This window comes from Oreochromis niloticus, linkage group LG7 (genome assembly GCF_001858045.2).
Source record: "Oreochromis niloticus isolate F11D_XX linkage group LG7, O_niloticus_UMD_NMBU, whole genome shotgun sequence".
Classification (NCBI taxonomy): domain Eukaryota; kingdom Metazoa; phylum Chordata; class Actinopteri; order Cichliformes; family Cichlidae; genus Oreochromis; species Oreochromis niloticus.
Window position 1 is genome coordinate 35,289,988 of NC_031972.2, and position 20,444 is coordinate 35,310,431.

Below are 20,444 nucleotides of genomic sequence, written 5' to 3' on the forward strand. Positions count from 1 at the left end.
GAAATCTGATCTGATTGGCAGACGCTTCATGTTTCAGTGTGACAGCGACCCCAAAACACACCGACAGTGCAGTAAAAGCAAATCTGAACAGAAAGACACACAGTAGGACACAATCAGTCAAGAATCGGCCTCCCAGAGTTACTTCATTAAACACATTTGGCAGTTTATCTGGATACAGATTAAGACAAGTTAAATTTTTAAGGTTACACTGAGGCTGAATTTGCAGCTTGAGGGCCCCCTAGTGGCTGTGGGAACCATCTGCATAGTCTGAAAATGGGGAAAAAACGGCTCAAAAACTAAGTATGTAAATGAAAATAACAGATTGGCTATGGTTTATTTATTTATACATGGTAGATCTGTGTAAGCTCTTTAGATAACTGTAAATTGTAATCTTGGATCTTCTGAACTTGACTTAAAATAATAATATTTCTTCATTACATAACAACTTAAAAATCAGAAAAAAGGGTACAAACAAGGAAAACAACATGAAACATTAGAAAGCAATTTCAGGTTAATATACATGCCAACCCTCCCGATTTTTTTCCGGGAGAATCCCGAATTTCAGTGCCCCTCCCGAAAGTCTCCCGGAGTCACCGTTCTCCTGAATTTCTCCTGATTTTCTCCCGATTTTCCAACCGGACAACAAAATTGAAAAAACCCCATCTCAGATTGGCCCAGCTAACTCCAGTTTCCAACAATGGCTACTACTACTGCAGCTACTTAGTTTCAATATTACTCTTATTACTCTTTCTGGGTCGCAAAATAAACTTTTAACATATTTTCATGCAACAATGTAGCTGTGTAAACTTCAAATATCTCCTTGGTTTATCAATACATCACATATTCACACTGGTGGTCCTGTGTTGGCCCATGTGTGGATAACCTCTGGCAAACCTGATCTGCCACCAAAGGACCGTCATTATTTGCAGTATGTGGTCCATGTGTAAGTTGTGTGCAGCCACGGTCCAGCAGCAGACACACTGCTGGCCCTGTGCTGGCCCAGAACAGTTTCAGCTCTGGCCCCAGATGTCAGCCTAATGTGTACCTTAATCAAACCATGTGATAAAAACATGACGAAACTCTGTTCAGACAGTGAATAGACTGATTCTTATATAGCACTTTTCTACTCTCCCGGATTACTCAAAGTGCTCTGCAACATGCCACATTCACCCACTGTCTCTAAACTGAGTGCTTCCTAACTACATTCATACACGTTCACACTTTTGACATGCAGACTGGAGGAGCCAGGGATCGAATCACTAACCTTCTGATCAGTAGGTGACCTGCTCTACCGCCTGAGCTACAGCCACCCAGTTATAAACAGGAGTAAACCCTCACTAGGTTTTGGATAAAGTGTACACTCACAAACCTGTCAAACCTGCATTTGAAACGTTGGCTACCATAGCAGTATAGTATTGCAATATGGCATTTGGGTCTTCTAACTAAAATAGCAAAATAGGAACATACATAGTGTCTGGCAATGATGGCACATCTGATGCCACATCTGGTTGACATACACCCTGCCATGATAGGTATCAGACAACAGGTCTGGCCCGGATCTGGCATCAAGCTGGCACTTGATGCCGGAGGCCAGACCTGTGTTCTATGGGCCTGGGCCACATAAACCAAACCAAAATCGGGTCAGATATGGCATGCCGTCACATAAACAGTGCCATCTATGCCAGGCCTGGCCCATATCTGGATGACATACCACTTACCATGCCAGAAGTCAGCCAGCAGTGCCGGCTTGACACCAGATCCGGGGCCAGAACTGTCTGCTATGTGGGAAGTCACTTAGATAACTTTAAAATGATATTGTTTGGCTTTTTTCAGTGTTTTAACTGTTCCTGAGTAAATCCAATTGGCTGAGATTAAAGTTATAGTTTTCACACAGCTGAATAAACGTCAAACAGAAAACTGATTAAACAAAAGTGTGAGATGGTCGAGAATTTACTCCAATGTTGTGTTATATATTAGCGAGAGAGGCGCAGATGGCTGAGTTTATTAAACTGCACCGAGACAGCTGATGACCAAAATCTGAAGGCTAGACTCTCCCATTTCACAGCCTCACACTTCTGCCCTTCTCGGTCTTCAAAGGACCCGCCCACGTAGACTGCGAAGGCCAGGTCCTCTGAAGGATGCAGCCTATGAATTGGGACAAAGCTAGGATTTAATGATTTGACTATCATAAGACTCCTTAATGATTAATTATTTGAATAAATAAATCTTTGATTTGATATATTTCAGTTGGTTTTTACAGAAAATATTGCTTCATGTTTATGGGAGCAGGGAATCATTTTGGGAGTTATGGTGACTTTTACCAAATGGCAAGTGGAGACACATAAAAGCATCTCCCTCCACTGCTTAACAACACAGACTGGATCACATTAAAATCTTTAAATGTAATAAATGAAATCTAATCAATTGTTATACAATATTTAGATTTAACATTAAATGTCATATTTAGATTTAACACTTCACACTGTTAAGACTTTTAAATGTAGCAGAATTAATATTTTGATCAGTGTCACTTTGCTATGCTTTATGGCTGATAAATAGTAGCTGCCATCTGAACATCTCTCTCTCTCTTTTGCTCTCCTGTTGCTGACTCTGCATCCGGGTTTCTGCTCACCTGACTCTCATACCTGTCGCAGGAGTCTTGTTTATGCCCCATCGCCTCGGCCTGATCAGGTTGTTCCTGATTTGTGTTTATGTTGGATTCTTACTTTCCTGGAGGCTGTCCCTCTGAGGTTTGTTGGTATGTCGTTTATTCTTTTGTGATGAAAGCTGAATTCTTTCCCTCAGGTGTAAACAGATGTTCTGATTGTAGGCTGTAGCTGGGGAAGTCTGGCACTGGCTGCTTCTTCCTACGACCAAGCGACGCTGCTTCATCAATGTGAAACTTTAACTTGGATTTATTTCTGTTATCATCGCTCCCAGGTAGGTTAAATGCGCTGTGTGCCGGGTGGTAGCCGCTTCGTACCTTAAACGTGTGTTTACTCATTTGGAAGAGGCTGTTGTCATGCCTACGTGCTACTTCTCTCTGCGCCATCCACACAGAGAGGGATTCAGACGCCTTTTCTTTCTGAGCGATCCTTTTCCCACTGAGAAGCTGGAGCGTCAACGTCACATAGCGTTGCTTTAGCAACTTCCAGCTGCTCTCTGTGCGACGTTCACGAGCCACACGCTGGTGTTCCTTGTGGGCTATGTCAGCGTTCCTGGTGCCTTTAGGTACAAATTCAGCAAACCATTCTCCCGAGGACATATGGTTGTTTAAAAGGCTGTTATGGTTCATTTTCCTTAGTTGGAATAAACATATCTGTAATCACTTTGATATTCTTTTTGATGTAGCTACTTTTAAAAAAACAGCTCAAAACACATCTGTTTAGACAGGCATTTAGGTAATATTGATGTGTAGTGTTTTATTGGATATGCTATTATACCCTTTTTATACAGTTTTTATTGTTTCGTTTGATATGCTTTTATTCCCATGTGTGAAGCACTTTGAAATAACTTCCTGTTTTAAAAAGTGCTATATAAATAAATTTTACTTACTTACTTACTAGTGTTTTATGTGAGTTAGTGCTAAATTCATAGCACTGAACATGCAGCATAATGTTTCTCCAGACCCTTCCACGTCTGCTACGTGTGAACCTGTTCTCATATGTAAAATTCTGGAATTCTGTGGCAAATGCCAACCAGGCTCCACAGTGCTGGAGTGTGAGTATATTGGATGTTCATCCTCAGGCCGCCCTCATGAAGTCTGGTTGTGATTGTTTGGTCAGAGGTCATCATCAGTTTTGCTCCCTTTAAAAGGTGTTTGCTGTTGCGTTTAATAACTTCTAACAATTCTCTATAGAAGTCGATATTCCTTAACAAGCTGGTTTTGTTTTGAAAGTGTGAGACTCACATGAGAGGTGTTTGATGTGTTGAGACGAGACCATGTGATGCCTAAGTGACTGAATAAAAATATGGGTGGCGGCCAGTGGTAACCCTCAGCCTCCTAGGAGATGCACCTATGGTATCAATTTAAAAATCATATACAGCCTTATTGTCAAATTATTGGATTTACAAGTTTCAGAAAACCTGACCTCTGACCTCCAACCTTGAGGACAAGGTCACTGACATTCAAACTCATTTGAGATTATTAATAGTCACACCTATGGTATCAATTTGAAAAACCTACATCGCTTCATTCTTGAGTTATCGCATTCACACACTTGGGTATCAATGTTTCCCACCTGGCAGGGTCGTGATAACACTCCATCAAAAGCTTCAGCTTTCTGAAGCAGTTTGGAGAGTGAAGACTCAGTGTTCCTCAGGCACACAGCTTCTACAGGCCAAACAGGTAAGAATCAGCACACAATATCAAACTAACAGCTGACAGCAGGTTGGAGACAAAGGGCTGGATGGCAGACAGTACATAAACTGTGGAACTGAAACCAAATGTTACCCAAAAGGTAAATCTGTGTTTCTCTGCAGGGTTTTGGCAGTAAATCATATGGCCAACACTCATAAACATCAGTTTGAGAACTGATACTGATGATACATCTTGAACTATTGCCATTGGCTTGTTGGGTTTCTCAGAGTAATGTTGTAGACTCTTTACCAGTGTTGAGTCTAGCCCATTACCCATTATTCAGTAATTACATTACAGTTACAATTATGTTTTTAGTTACATTACAAAGCATCTTCTGTTATCTGCATGCCAGGTGGATAGAAGGGCGAAGAAAGAGTTTAGTTTTTCTTGTTCCTGGTCCCCTGGGTTACAATCAGCTGATTTCAGTTCACATGTGAGGAGGAAAATGGTGGAATGATACAACAATACAGCTTTTGAGCAGTGGGGATATGGACATTACTTTTATTTTTATTGCAGAAAAGGATGAGAGTGTGAGGGTAAAGTGCAAACTACGTCCAGGACAGAAACATCTGCATTATACTGTTAACACAACTTTGGCTCTTCACAAGCACCTGCACAAACTAGCTATGAACCCAGAGTGGTGATACAGCTGAGTGAATGCAGACCCCAGCACGCCCTGAAATTTAACAGGTAAGAAACTGATGAGCAGTCAGGCTGCAGCCTCTGTTTTTACCTGCTCATATTTCTACAGTAGAATCACTGTGACAACCGCTTTAAACTCTCTTTGTGCTGGTTTTCATCTTTGATTTGTGCTGTTGGCTTTGTGTTCATACATGAGTACTAGGAGGAGGATAATAAGTGTGTCCTCATTAGGATAGGGATCTGTGTTGTTTGTGTAGGGCTGTAGCCTCAGGTTAATGTTGTTAAATGATAATTATGTGACAATGTAGTTTATTTTTGTTGCCATTTTGTGGAGCAATGAGAGAAATGTCATGTGTAGGGTAACAAATTACTTTTGCCGGCAAGTGATTAAGTAACGTACTAAATTACTTTTATGAAAAGTAACAAGTAATGTATAATACATTACTTTTTTTCAAGTAACTAGCCCAACACTGGTCTTTGCTTTACAATACAAAATGTCTTGACTTTCTTTGACTGGGTTCTTCCAGTCTTGAATGTGTTTAACTCACCTGCATCAACCCTTATCCACAGTTAACCTGTCAGACGTGAAGCTGTTCACCAGACTGGGCAGAGAAAAACTTGTCAGTGCATCCAGTTTGGAAGAAACTGCAGAAAATGGCCTTGGCTCCAAAAACAGCAGAGGGCACAGACTTGCAATACTTATCTAGAGTAATGGAAAAACTTATTAAAGATGCAGATTCATTCTTCCAACAATTTAACAGTCGTCAATCAAAGATGAGAGAGATTGTAGAAAAGCTCAAGGGGATTTCTGAAGAAGTACAAAAGATGCAGAAGTTAGGATGCAGACAGAAAACTGCACCTACTGCTGAAGAAAGAGGAGCTGCAGCCATAGGAGCAGGAGTTGTTGTAGGAGCAACTGCTTTGGTTACAGCACCAATTTCTTTACCTTTAGCGGCAGGTTCTGTTGTTGTTGCAGGTACTGCTGTTCTTGCAGGTACTATGTTTAAAATGGCTAAGTATGTGGCTGGAGGAGGAGCTCCTCCTGCTGCTGGTGCCCTTGGTGGAAAAATAAAGTCAGAGAGAAGATTTGCAGAGGAAGTGGAAAAATTAGGAAAAGAATTAATGGCTATTGTTGAACCAATGACGAAGGATGTGGAAGGAATAAAGATGGCATGTGAAAAGTTGGAAAAGGAATCGGCTGAAGCTCAGGCTAAAAATATTTTGACTGATATGGAGGAGCTTCAGAGGCTCCTCAGACAAGTGTCTAAACTGAAGAGAATGAGTGCAGGAGTTTTGGATGACTTGGGAGAATGTTTCAATTTTGCATGTGCTCCCTTATCCCATCTATTGCCTGTTTCAAGGCAATAGATGGGATAAGGGAGCACATGCAAAAGGTCTTAATACACAATACAACCCCTGAGGAAGATGAAAAGTTAAGAAATTGTATCATCCAGTCAGCTAACAAGACTCAGAGCCTCGTTGATAAGTGTGCTGTAATGAAGACTGACCTCAGAGAGGTAGGTAAAAGCAGAGTTTCCCATCTCACAATAATCACTAGTAATCTCTAATCACAGTGTAACACTACGTAGCTGTGTTCACATTTTTTTAAGTGACGAGTTCCATCAAGAGGAAGACCAAAATGTTGGACACTTAAGAAAACAAAAGACACAAGTAACACAACAAGAGAAATATGACAAAGATGTAAAACTGAACACTAGATTCTGTGAACACAGACAACATGATGACTGACAGAGGGAAAACTCACAGACCAAACCCCCTCTAGACTCTTTTCATTAAGCAAACAATTTTCTTCCTGTGATAATTCACAAGGTGAAGCGCTGCGTTGCTTGTCCTGCTTCCTTGCATCTCTTCTCTCTCTGCCTTACAGCCTCATTGGGAAGATCTAAGATGTGTGGAAGATACATAAATTAAATTCTGTGCTATATCAAAGTAATGATAACAGCAACATTAACATTTACACAGACATCTATGAGGCTGACATGTTTTATAAAATGATCACCATAAAAGTCTTAATATTTCTGCTTCTAAATAAGCTAGAAAATTTATTTTAACTACTAAATCTACACATTTAAAGGCCAAGTAATTCAGTTTTGCCAAATAAAATTAACCTAAAGAGACTATAATGCACTGACTGTACAGTACTGAAAACATTTATTGAACCACCATCCAAGGTTTATGCCACAGCTGTCCTGAGATAACATCATCGGTAAATACCAAAATCATGTTGTTTCTATATTATAGCTACATATAAGTGTATATGTTTCTGTAACCAATGTGTTTATCAGTGTTAAATGCAGAAAGGTTAAAAGGTAGAACTAACACAAAGCTTACAGAAAATTGGAATATCTCAGTTTTATTTAGTTTTTATTATTCAGTTTTATTCTCATCATTTCTAGCGCAATGTGAAACTGAAGTCGAGAGTATGATTATGATTAAGAAACCTCAGTCCATTTGTCATAATCGTAATGTGCGTGCATCACTGCTAGAAAACTGTCATCATTTTTGCAGTAGTGCAAAATATTAATAACAAATATTTTCATGACCCATCTCAACAAAACAATAAGAGAGGTGTAACTTTATTTAGATAATAATTCATTCACATTGAATTCTTTAGTAGTTTGTCTTGTAAAAATAAAAGAAAACTTTAATTTCAAACAACTGTTTACATCACTATACTGCTACATTAGTCTTCCCTTTTCTTTTCTTTTTAAAAACCAGTGATAAATTAAATAGAATGGGTACTTTATCAGAAATGCAACAATAAAGTTCAGTCTTATAAAAAAAGAGCAAATCCAGAAACTTGTAAAGAAAGATGGAAACATTTAGTGAGAGTTTAATACGTTCACTCTTAGTGGCTGCAGTGAGCCTGTTTTTCACTGCACAGCTTTTCAAAACGTGGTTGGAGGCTTAACATGCTCTCAAGTCATGTTCAATATTCAGCCTCAGTCTATATTTTGTTTTCAGTGAGGCAACAGCAGAAAACCCCATCTCACAGAGATAGGATGTGGTACATGGAAGCAGAATGCCCACAGCTCTCTGTCCTGTGAGTAGATGCTCTCTCTACACACCGAGGCAGAATTCACTTAGTGTCTGAGCTGAAAAGCTCAGCCTGAGTGTGTGTCAGAGGTGATCTCAATAAACTGTTTTCTTCAGCAGAAGTAAAATCAGCAGGTGCAAAGCTATTTCTGAAAAAATGCTCTCAGGGAAAAGATGTGCTCTTTAAGAAATGAGATCAGTGTGCAAGCTCCCAACTCACTGGCTTTGGCAAATTCATTTAGATACCCAAAGGAATCAAGATTTCCTTCATCAAGTTGCCTGCTGTTCATCTCACGTTTTAGAGTGCATGCATTGATTTTGTCTGCTATGAGGAAGATTTTTGTCTCTGCCTTGAAGCTGAAGATTTAAATCATTTAGCTTTCCAAATATATCGCTAAGATGGGCCAGCTTCATCAAAAAGGTTTCATCATTAAGCTCCACCTCCAAAAACATCTGAATCTCCTCACCAAGTGCAATGAACAGTCACGCCTTAAGGGGCCTTGTTTATTGAAATTCACTGTGGCCTTGTCCTTCAGCACATCAGTAGTTGTTCATTTAAAACATCACATATCCATCTTCCAACTGTGTCACTGGATAGAGAGAGAGCCTTTAATTTTGCAGCACTTGTCTCATTGAGCATCGATGACACCATATCTAACGCTGCTGTATGAGCTTCTCTGCTATCCTGTGAGATTTCTTGCTCTGGGCAATTTCGTATGCGACTTTGTACGATGCCGTTAGTGCTTTGCTGTTTACTGATGCAGATTTTAGAAAGCATCTTCCTGCTGAAGATATTCTCCAAATACAGTGGATTATTCATGCCACTGGGGTGTAATGTCCCTAAGTGTCTTCCTAATTTGTTGGGCCTCATACTGTCAGCTGGCAGACTGTTCAATCATAAGATACACATGGGTCTCTCCTCATCATGTACCACCTTCACCATGAAACCAAGAGAAAGATAATATTCATCATATTTCCTTTTTGGCTTATTTCTTTTGCTTACTATTGGCACTTGTTTGTCTCAGATGCAACACCTATTTTTCTTTTCGTAACTGCCAGATATCTCTTGATTTTGATGCCCATACAGTGAATGAGCAGATTACTAGACCTGAGATTAATTTCTTTGCTCTGCTGTAAAAACTATGTCGATGTTAAACATTAATTCCCACATGACTTTTTTGTCAGGTAGCTCACACTTTAAGAATCACAGCACTAGCTTTAATATCCACCAACAGAACCGCTAGACTGATATTTGCATCAGACCTTCTCACTGATCACGGAGGTGCTGTGGTTGATGTTTCAACTCAGCATCTGAATGATTGACATCTCTATTTACAGCTGAACCACAAATGGAGTGGGTGTGGTTTTCAGATTCATGTAAACACAGTAGACTGAGTGTGCTCCATGCTAGCTTACTTGTTCATTTTGTGGCACTTTTCTCAGTTTTTATACAACACAGACAAAATGTTTAGATCTTAAAATGCTGTTAAAATGCTCAGTCCTATGGTAAATGTGTTTCTGACTCAGTAATCTCGCAGCAGAGTAAAACAGTAAGTGCCCCTGAAAGTGAAACCCCCGACAGTCTGGAAGGTCAGCTGCAAACTCCCAGACTTGATAGCATTCAAAAATCCACCGGCTGCAATCAGTCTGTATGACTGAGCTTTTAGCTTAAACCTCAGTGTGACTGAAAAAGTCTGGATTCCCTGACATGTTTGATGGACATGTTTAGTCAGGTGGTAAATGATTTCTCTCTTTGTGTGTCCACAGATACTAACTGAACATGCAGATTTTTTACAGCCAACATGCAGCTTCATTTATCCAGCACACAGCTTCATTTTTCCAGTATTCAGCATCATTTATTCTACATGCAGCTTCTTTCCTCCAACATGGAAATTCAATCATCAAACATTTTTCCAGCCAAGACACAAAGGCCAGAGAGATTTTATCCAAAAGGATTTTTGAAGACATAAAAGAAATGCAGAGAAATACAGAAAGTTTGAAATCAGCAGGAGAAATAGAAGAAATACTGGAGAAATAGGAGCTAAAGTCTTAATGTCAGCCGCCCTTGCAGCTCCACCAAATCGAGGACTAAGTTTAGTTTCTGCTGCTGATGGTGGAGCTGCTGCTCTAGATGTAAATATACTAATTTCAGAGGATAGAAATTTCATAGAAAATGTTGAACTACTGAAAAAGAGCCTAGAAGAAATAAAGAGTACGTTTAAAAAGCTGGAGAAAGAATCTGCTGAAGCTCGGGTTGAAATTACTCCAACTGAAAGAGATTTGGATATCACACATCGTGTTTAAACTGAAGGAGATGAATGAAAGATTGATTGAATTTGAAAAACTGCTACAAGTTATGGATAAACTAGTCACACTTACTGGAAGAACCATCAGAGTCCATCCAACTCATGAAGTGGTCAAAGAGTTAAAAAAGTCTGTCCTGCTGTCAGCTGATCAATGTCAGGTTATTGTCAACGAGTGTAATAAGGTGAAGATTCAACTCCTAGAGGTACATAAAACGATATCTACCACCACACAATCATTCATACAACCATACTACATAACCTCTGTTGGAGTTTGAAGTGATGTAACAATTTAAAGATGGATCAAAATATCCCGAATTTAGAATTATAAATGAAAAAATGCATCACACAAAGCAGCAGTTTGACTCTTAACTTTGTGTTTACAACAAAATCCCAAGCCAGCTCACAGCCAGTGATGAAGGGAGAGACGACTGTTGCAATGCTAATTATTATATTTATTACCAAAGAAGTCAGTAAGAGCAAATGATGAGCATGTGTGGAATCAGAAGGAATCAAAAATGCATACTGAGCCTTTGTTTGGAGGAGTGTAATGGTCTGGTGTGTTGTCACTGGAACACAAGAGTTAAAACAAACTAACCTACAAGTGTGGAAACCAATAGGGAGTGAGAGACCATATTTGACCAGGGCTTTGGCTGAATAGTCCAGTTTGCTTAAGAAGGCAACACACATAAATTATCTCTCACCATTTCATTGACCTTCTGATGGTGTCTTGGTGGAGTTACAACACTGAGGATGCTAACTCATGACTGACAGTTGAGCTTCCAGACATCATATGTTCTGAAACTGTGATCAGTCTTTATTACTGAACTCTGTTTGTTTCAGGTTTCTCTTTTGATAAATGGGGGAAATTTGAACTACTCTAGTCTCAGATTTTTTTAGATGCACTTATTTAGTTTGGTGGTTATTCTGTAAAAATGATGTCCATGTTGTGGTCGCAAATTTTGAAGCCATTCTGATAACCTTCTCCCACCAACGATGTGGAGATCCAAATCCAATTAAAACCAAGACACTCAAAAAGATGCTCTGTAAAAGAGTCTGTGAAGGTTCTCAGTCATCCAGGTCATCGTAGTCAAAGGAGTTTGCAAAGAAAAGCGTCTGAGAGAGGTGAAACGTCTTCAAGCAACTTAAAGAAGTCCAGACGCTTTTCTTTGCAAACTCCTTTGACCTCTGTAAAAGAGTAGAATTCTTGGAACAGAGTTTAATACACTGAATCATATGAACAGCAGGAAAAATACATACAGACATTTAGCAAGAAAATTACAAAGCAGAAAGCAAGCAAAGCAAAACCCCGGGGTGTACAGCCTTAAGCACAGACAGCAGAGCAACACAGAGACGGACAGGTAGCAGCAGCAGGAGGAAAAAAGCACTGGGGGCGTCCTCTGGTCCCCTAATATAGGGACCAGTATCGCCGCCCCCTGCTGCTGGGTAACTTTCCCACACGCCCAGCACAGCTGCTGGGGTCAGGTAGCGGCCAAGGTCTTGGCCAAAGGCCAGTCAGGACTCTGAGTACCCCTTGCTCTGGCTTATCACAATAGGTCATGACACGGTCAAAGGTCACACATTAATCCTAATTATTAAATCTTATACAGCAAGTGGCACAATCTTATAACATATAATACACAGGTTACATGCTTAAAAACACTTCAGTGTGGGTTCAAAGTGTGTGTGTGTGTGTGTGTGTGTGTGTGTGTGTGTGTGTGTGTGTGTTTATTTTGTATGGTATTTTATCGTGATGTGTTCAGGATCTCTATTACAATGTTACTGTTTTGGTTGTGCTGCGTTAAAAAGACATTGAGTGTGTATTAGGGAAGGTTAGTTACCGGAGAGTAAATTATTCAGGAGAACTCTCCCCTTACATTAACTGCCCTGTTACTGTACCAACTTAATAAACCACGGTGAAGCAAAAATGTCTTGTGCTTAAGACTCTACATGAAAGTTAAAATATATATGTTCAGTGCGCATAGATATATAGAGTATATAGTTACATAGTTATACATCTCATACAAAAATCCACCACAATGTGTTCACAGGTTGCTTCTTTCGTCCAACAGTTCAACAGCAGTGAGTCACAGATGAGACAGATTGTGAGAGAGTTCCTGAAGATTGCAGAGGAACTCAGAGAAATGCAGAGTAAAACTGACACAGTGGGAACTGTTGGAGTTGTATTTGTTATTGGCGGGATCTTAGCAGCTCCGTTCACTACAGGACTGAGTTTAGCTGTGGGTGCAACTGCAGCTGCAGCCACTGTTGTTACTACCAATGTAATAAAAATTCTGTCAGAGAAAGATAAAGCAAAAGAAGTAAAAAAATGGGGAGAAGAATTCATGGCCAAAGTCAGACTAATGATGAAGAACCTGGAGGACATAAAGACGATATGTGAAAAGCTGGAAAAGGAATCAGCTGAAGCTCAGGCCAAAAACTCTCAGATTGATGTGGACGAGTTTCAGAGGACCCTCAGACAGGTGTCGCACCTTAACGAGATGAGTTCAGGACTTCTGATTGTAACTGAAACCCTGGATGTTATGGGTGGGCTGGTAATGCTCATCAAGGAAGCCTTCCGAGTGACTGCGACTCCTGAAGAGGATCAAAAGTTAAGAGACGCCATCAAAAAGGCAGTTGATCAGAGTCAGAAGATCATTGAGGAGTTTGATAAGATGAGAACAAAACTGAAAGAGTTTACATCAAATAAAAGAAAATATATAGACCAATAATCATTAATCAGAAGCTTCTATCCTGTTCTATGTGAACTATTCAGATGAAGCTGAATCCCAGCTGGAAGTGAAGAACAAAACAGTGTGTGTGTCAGTGCTAATGCTTTCCTCTCATTTTGTTTGTCCTGGTTAGAAATAAAGAGAATCTGAGACAGGAGGCCTGACAGATGTTCACTTTTACCTCAGTTAAAGTCTCTTTATTACAAGTTCATCAAGACTTTATGCAGCTTATTCCTGCGCACGACAGATGACTCTATACAGGTTATGGAGCACGCCACCGAGCTCCAAACAACTCCAGTATTGGCAATTTATAGAACAGACCGGCGGTTCATTACAAGCTTTACTACAGTGTGCTTGTGGAAACGGAGGATGTGCTGGGATGGTTAAATGACTGTATCGGTGGCTTTATCTATGAGAGTATTTTGGCTCATTGATTCACAGAGACTACTGCCTGACCTCATCATCCTGACCTCAATCTGTCGATCACCATACATGTCCTGCTCCACCCTCACATACTTCTCTGGGACTCCTGACTTCCTCATCCAGTACTGCAGTCCCTCTCTTTCCCCCTGTTCCTCTCTTTTCTGCTTTCTCTGAACCACAAAGACACAGTGAAGCTCCTTCTGACCTCCTCTATACTTCTCCATCAAAATTCTTAAAGCAAACATTGCATCTGCAGTGCTATATGTTTGGCATGAAGCCATACTGCAGGGTTACGATTCTTACTGCTAATTGCCTGCTGTTACATATCAATTTCAGTGTGGAAGCATGTTATGACCCGGCTCGAATACCAGAATTTCACAGAGAAGAGGTTTATTACAAAAAAATGAATTGAAAACTGTTAGTGTACAGGGCTCTAGACTAACTTTTTGCCATGGTTAAACTGGTGCACCTAAGTTAGGCGCACCCAAATTTTTCAACCACATCACTTAACACCGCAGTTTTACATGTGCACTTTTTTGGGGGGGAATTGCTGTCCATACAGACAATATTGATTTGTAAATGATTAACTAACAATCTTGTGCTTGTGCTTAAAGTGATTTGGCACTCTTTGGCAATATCGTAGACAATGTTAAACTTAATCATCACATTGGCCTCCTCTGATGACCTGTTTGCTGCTGCCTGCCGCTGAAAGGCAGTGGGGAGAGGGGACACTTGGGCAGTGCATTTATTGCAGCATATAATGTGTTTTCTGGATACACTGCTGTTTTTTCAGCGTTCAAAGATTGATGGCTCCATGTCAGAGCACTGGCTATGAATTTCAGACGGATCAGTCCTTAACTAAACAAGAAAGTTATCGATCGTTCTTTTTATCTTTTTTCATTACCCACAGCTACATCCACTTCTGTCGGGCTTTCGATTCACAAGGTCCCGATTCGATTCAATTTTGCCTCAGACAGTCAGAAACATTATAATTCTGATCATTTATCAGTACTGATACATGTGAGACTTCATCAGAATTGTGAACATCACAGCAGATGCCTTTGTGTCAAAGTAACTGAGGATAAAACACAGAAAAACATGAAGGAGATTTTCCTGGCCTGGCTTTTTATAGCAGATAACCTTAAAATATTATGCAATTTTGCATAATTTTAAAAAGTTTAAATTTCTTCAGTATTGAACAGCAGAAATTAGGCTCTCCTGTCCGAGGTCATTTAAGTAGGAAAAAAAAGGACAGCGGCTCACAGCGCAGTAAACAACGATAGACTGATGGGTAATAAGAGAATAAATAATGCAGAAAACAGATTTGAGATGGGAAACCGTTCATGAAGTTCACAGAGAGAGAGAGAGAGCTGTGCATGAAGTGTGATTTTATCGCGGTGGAAGCAAAACGGCAAAAGTAAGAGGGAATTAATGGTGACATTTATCAAATGTGAATCGTATTTTGGATCTTCCTTTGCTGCTGGTTCAGTGAATTTTGGTTGGAGAGAGACAAAACCTGCAGCTCAGAATCCAGCGCAAAAAGACGTAAACACAGCGCGGACCCGCCGACGCATCAGAATCAGTGAGCTGTCGGCTTTCAGCCCCAACGACGTGTCCGTGTACGGCCGTCGGGTGAGAGCAGTAGCGGTTTTTGATACGGGCGACACGGGCGGTTGCCCGGGGCGGCATCGTGGTGGGGGGCGGCATCACGGGCAAAGGCAAAAAAAACAAACAAAAATTGCTCGTACTCATGCTGCCCCAACATCATGCGCATATTGGGAATGTCATAGGCACCGATCTGTTTTCTATGGCCCATTTGCTGGGAGTAAGGGCGCCCTCCGTTTGTGAGGCGCGCCTGCTGCTTGCAGCACAGGGAGGAGAGGGCGGGGCGGCGGGGGATTCTCTGGCTGGCTGGAGCGGCATCTAATAACCAACTTGCAAAATAAAACAAAATAAAAACAAACCAACAAACACGAAAACACCAGACATAATGATACAGACTTATAATTTGCACCGATGTTTTTTCGAAATTCTATACGCGAAAAGTGAGCACGAGAGCCCTCGGTGCGCCTGCTCTCTGCTGAAGTCAAAGTAAACTTTATTGGCATCTCCGCTACATACAGTCCAGTATATAGAGAGACGAGACGACGAGGCTCCAGTTACAGCAGTGCAAGAAAACAAACAATAAATATAAGAAGAGTAAGAAAATAAATCTACACTTTAGGACCAGGGGTAAAGGGATCAATAACAATTTAAAATTTGTAATTTACAGTTTGATGATTTAAAGTCTCACACACAGCCTGTCGAAAGGGGAGGAGCCCCGGCTGCTTCCAAATAGAGCACATTTCAATCATAATGTTGTAAATCCAAGCCCATTATGTATTCATGATTTGAATCCTGGGTTGTGTTAAATCCCAGAAATAAACCCTAGACAAAGTGAATCTGTGAACTAAGGTGTAGGTCTATTAGGTTATGTTGTGGTGATCCTCGGGTTGGGGGATGGGTGTTCATACTGGAGTGCAAAATTAAAACCAATGGAAGATGGACAAGTAAAGGTTCAAAGCTATCTGGGGTCCGTTCTTCGTACCTCGCTTACTACATCCAAGATCAAATGACACATCCAAGATCAAATCATCGCGCCAACTTTGAGCTCGCTAATCCGGTTCTCCGAACACACCTGTTGTTGACGATTAGTACAGCTGGATGAAGTAATGTGAGATCACTGGGTGGCTTAAAAGGGGCTACGCATCGATAGTAGAAACATTGATCGGCAACCCTTTGATTGGTCGGCGAAGATGTCGAAGGAGCGCGCTCAGTATTTCACGGCAGCAGAGCAAGAACTCTTGATTGAGGGATTTCAGGAGTTTCAGAGTTTAATTAAAACGCAAGGGAACACTGCAAAGGCTGCAAAAGCAAGGAGAGAGGGCTGGCAGAAAGTTGCTGACAAATTAAACTCGTAAGTGATCCATGATATTACATTATATCATGTGATATTATATTATACCATATTATATTATATTACATCATATCCTCTTTCACATTAGAGCCACAACAGGACCCACTAGAACATGGGAACAAGTAAAAGTGAAATATAAGAATATTCTACAGAATGGTAATATTTATCACTTATATTGCTTTTAGTCTCTTGAAAAGAGACCCTGAAATAATCTGTTTGTTTGTTCATAACAGCAACCAAGAAAAGGGCAGAGCAAATAAAGACAGGTGGTGGTCCTGCACCCCCTCGTCACACCCCAGCAGAGGAGCTGGCCCTAGGGTCGAATGCCACCAAACCCAGTGTTGAGGGCATCAGCTCTTCCTTAGACCAGCAGCCGGGGTGCAGTAGCAGCAGCACCTTCATAACTGGTAAATGAGCTCATAATTCTATTTGTACAATGCAAAATATGTGGTTGTTGCCTTAATCAAAATGCTGGGGTCCGTTCTTCGTACCTCGCTAAGTAAGTTAGCTGGATTTGATTGTTGACGATTTCGCGTGATCTTGGATCGTTCGGTTCTCCGAAGCTCATCCGGGACTTGCTGTCACAGCAACAGATCCGTAAGCGTAAACCTGCTTGGGAGCAGGCTTACTTTATGTAAACAGGATTAGATCGCGGCCACTCAGGTATGTCCGCTTCATTTATACGAAAGCAACAGCGATATTTCTCCACTGTTTTTCCATAAATAAATATTATCAATGTAACTAAAGATAATGCAGTATTTGATTCTTTTATTGATTTCATACAGATACATACAGGTCATTTCCTAAAAAAAGGGAAATGTACTATTAATCATGCTATTTCATGTATGTGATTATGTCAGATGTAATTCATATTTTAGAGTAGTAATAGTAAATTACTTCGTGTAATCAAGATGAGAGACCACGGCTATAAAAGCGAAGGTGGATTTGGGAAGTCTGTCGCAGCCATGTCATGTCTGTTTGTACGCGAGCAAGGAAGGTGCAAGATTGATAAGGAGAGTTTTCAGAATCCAGCGGATATTGCGGGATAGACAGGATCCTTTAGCTCAGCGCGACAGTGTGCTCATAGAGAGAGATCGATTTTCCCGTGAGGGTATTATTGACTTAACACACACTCTCTCTCTCACACTCTGTCTCTGTCACACACTCTCTCTCTTTCTCTCTCTCTCTCTATATAGATATATATATATCTCCCAACTTACTGTGCATGCTTCAGTCACCCCTTGCATGGGAAAAGGTAAAAGTGATGGAGTGTTATGTAAAACTACACACAAAAAACCCCACAATGTCAATAAATGTCACAGTACAAAAAGCCGGGGTGTGACGAGGGGGTGCAGGACCACCACCTGTCTTTATTTGCTCTGCCCTTTTCTTGGTTGCTGTTATAAACAAACAAACAGATTATTTCAGGGTCTCTTTTCAAGAGACTAAAAGCAATATAAGTGATAAATATTACCATTCTGTAGAATATTCTTATATTTCACTTTTACTTGTCCCCATGTTCTAGTGGGTCCTGTTGTGGCTCTAATGTGAAAGAGGATATAATGTAATATAATATAATAAATTACTTACGAGTTTAATTTGTCAGCAACTTTCTGCCAGCCCTCTCTCCTTGCTTTTGCAGCCTTTGCAGTGTTCCCTTGCGTTTTAATTAAACTCTGAAACTCCTGAAATCCCTCAATCAAGAGTTCTTGCTCTGCTGCCGTGAAATACTGAGCGCGCTCCTTCGACATCTTCGCCGACCAATCAAAGGGTTGCCGATCAATGTTTCTACTATCGATGCGTAGCCCCTTTTAAGCCACCCAGTGATCTCACATTACTTCATCCAGCTGTACTAATCGTCAACAACAGGTGTGTTCGGAGAACCGGATTAGCGAGCTCAAAGTTGGCGCGATGATTTGATCTTGGATGTGTCATTTGATCTTGGATGTAGTAAGCGAGGTACGAAGAACGGGCCCCTGGTTGTACTCTGACATTTATTGACACTGTGGGTTTTTGTGTGTGTAGTTGTACATGACACTCCATCACTTTTACCTGTTCCCATGCAAGGGGTGACTGAAGCATGCACAGTAAGTTGGGAGATACATATATATACATATACATATATATATATATATATTTGTAATCTGTTGTGTAATTATGTAGACCAATAGGCTGTACCACATCCCTTTGTAACACCATTTTCTTCCCATTGCACAGGACAGTGAAGCAACCCTGTCAGATGACTGTGGTTTGGAGGAAGTCCCTGTAAGTGCATGCATAATTTGGCCTGAATGTGTATCTACTTGTGTACTTCTATGTGTTTCTGACTGCAGTATGATTTGCAGGCAAAGAGGCCGGCAGAGAGGCCTGATACAGAGGTGGGCAGTCTTGTAATTAATTCTACCTCCTATATGACATGTATTGACCGTCAAATGTTGTCTCTACAATTGAAACAGGGTGACATCCGTTTGCTCTATAAGAGAAGTCTCCAGCAGAAAATAGAGTACACTGAGCTAAAGAAACAGAAGCTTCTAGGTGAAATCGAACTTCAAGCTCTAATGAGGCAAAAAGTTCAACTGGAAATCGAGTTGCTACAGAAGGAACTACAGAGTAAGTAACAATACACTTTCATACAGAGCACTATTGGTGACCTTACGTGGTACAGTATATATGATTTTCTTTTCCAGGCAAATGATGACTGGCTTCTGTTGGATGAGACGGCAAAAGATGCTCAAATAAATCTCAATGAAAAATATGTTTTGTCATGTTTTTAATATACGAAATTGTGTTGCACAATTCTGTCCCGTGCAGCTCTGCCACTAGGTTGGTCCAAGTGCACTGGCTGGAGGTCATCAACAGGCTGCACCTCCACCACGGGGGTCCTCTCCTTTCTGATGGTGGCAATGTTGTGCAGTACGGCACATGCAACAATAATGTCACATGCCCTGTCAGGTGCAACCCTCAGATCTTTCAGACACTGAAATCTTCCCTTTATTTGCCCAAAGGTCATTTCAATGCGTGCCCTTGTCCTGGCTAGAGCTGCGTTGTAGCGGGTCTGTGGCCCAGGGTTGGGGTCAGGGAACGGTGTCATGAAGTACTGCCTGCATGCATAACCCCTGTCTCCAAGGAGAATCCCATCGTAGGCCCCTGTGTAATGGAGAAATGCTGTTATGTTAGGCCCAAAATAAGTATGACATATCAAAATAAGTCTCTTTTTCTTACCACGCTCAAATAATGTGCATAACCCTGACTCTCTGAAAATTCTTGAGTCATGCACTGATCCGGGCCATTTAGCTTCCACATTTGTGATATGGCACATAGAGTCACACACCATCTAAGAGATTTCATTATATGTGAACACACTCCATTTCATTATATATTACCATCTGAAATATTAGTATTACTCACCTGCACATTTATACTGTGGACCCCCTTTCGGTTGACAAAATCCTCTTCATTGGGGCCTGGGGGGGCCTTGATCGCAATGTGTGTGCAGTCTATGGTACCAATCACATTAGGGAAGCCTGCGGACAATCGAGCTACAGTTACAGACATAGGTCATGATTGCATCACATTCATTATCGATTTTCATGTACCTGCAATGGCAAAAAAGCCCTGTTTGACAACCTGTGGTCTCACGTGGCTTGGGAAAACCACAAACACACCTAGGAAATGCTTGAGTGCCAGGTATACTTTGCGAATGGCACGGCAGACAGCACTCTTGCCAATGTTCTCTGCGTCTCCAACAGCGTACAGAAATGTGCCACTCGCAAAGAAACGCAAGGCAATGCACACAGTTTGTGCAGTTGTTAATGCCCGACTACGGTGAGTGGAACTCTTAACATAGAAACGAGCAAAAGATACAGGTAAGCAGATGTGTCATTGGGATAATGGCAGGTCATGTATCCTGAAACAATCATAATCAGAATTCTTTATTAATCCCTAAGGAAATTATGTGGGTTACAGTTGCT

General features: G+C 40.9%; 2 protein-coding genes and 1 long non-coding RNA gene across 6 annotated transcripts; 2 read left to right on the forward strand and 1 right to left on the reverse strand.

Annotated features, from left to right (window-relative positions):
- The first annotated feature begins 2,607 nt into the window (after positions 1-2,607).
- On the forward strand, positions 2,608-6,308 carry LOC109202879 (uncharacterized). 2 transcript variants are annotated; one of them, XR_002062857.2, is made up of 5 exons: positions 2,608-2,940; positions 3,061-3,231; positions 4,249-4,348; positions 4,877-5,050; positions 5,573-6,308. It is a non-coding gene; the product is annotated as an uncharacterized LOC109202879 (long non-coding RNA). The 2 variants fall into 2 exon arrangements; XR_002062856.2 differs by having other exon boundaries at positions 2,608-3,231.
- A 69-nt stretch (positions 6,309-6,377) lies between these two features.
- LOC112847276 (uncharacterized) lies at positions 6,378-13,986 on the forward strand. 2 transcript variants are annotated; one of them, XM_025908539.1, is made up of 3 exons: positions 6,378-6,519; positions 9,827-10,568; positions 12,414-13,986. In XM_025908539.1, exons 2-3 carry the CDS (start codon positions 10,374-10,376, stop codon positions 13,092-13,094), a joined length of 876 nt encoding a protein of 291 aa, XP_025764324.1. In that variant the 5' UTR covers positions 6,378-6,519; positions 9,827-10,373; the 3' UTR covers positions 13,095-13,986. The 2 variants fall into 2 exon arrangements, with proteins under 2 accessions (XP_025764324.1, XP_025764325.1); XM_025908540.1 differs by lacking the exon at positions 9,827-10,568.
- A 5,249-nt stretch (positions 13,987-19,235) lies between these two features.
- LOC112847277 (putative nuclease HARBI1) lies at positions 19,236-20,178 on the reverse strand. 2 transcript variants are annotated; one of them, XM_025908545.1, is made up of 3 exons: positions 19,882-20,178; positions 19,696-19,807; positions 19,236-19,620 (listed from the first exon to the last, which is right to left on the reverse strand). In XM_025908545.1, exons 1-3 carry the CDS (start codon positions 20,026-20,028, stop codon positions 19,244-19,246), a joined length of 636 nt encoding a protein of 211 aa, XP_025764330.1. In that variant the 5' UTR covers positions 20,029-20,178; the 3' UTR covers positions 19,236-19,243. The 2 variants fall into 2 exon arrangements, with proteins under 2 accessions (XP_025764330.1, XP_025764329.1); XM_025908544.1 differs by having other exon boundaries at positions 19,236-19,807.
- Positions 20,179-20,444: the final 266 nt, after the last annotated feature.

Bases quoted from the DNA above. Each gene is read 5' to 3' on its own strand.
- LOC112847276 (XM_025908539.1), top strand. From the start codon at position 10,374: ATGAATGAAAGATTGATTGAATTTGAAAAACTGCTACAAGTTATGGAT. The intron at 10,569-12,413 runs GTACATAAAACG...ATGTGTTCACAG, and splicing joins TGAAGATTCAACTCCTAGAG to GTTGCTTCTTTCGTCCAACA.
- LOC112847277 (XM_025908544.1), bottom strand. From the start codon at position 20,028: ATGTCTGTAACTGTAGCTCGATTGTCCGCAGGCTTCCCTAATGTGATT. The intron at 19,808-19,881 runs GTGAGTAATACT...GAAATCTCTTAG, and splicing joins TCCACAGTATAAATGTGCAG to ATGGTGTGTGACTCTATGTG.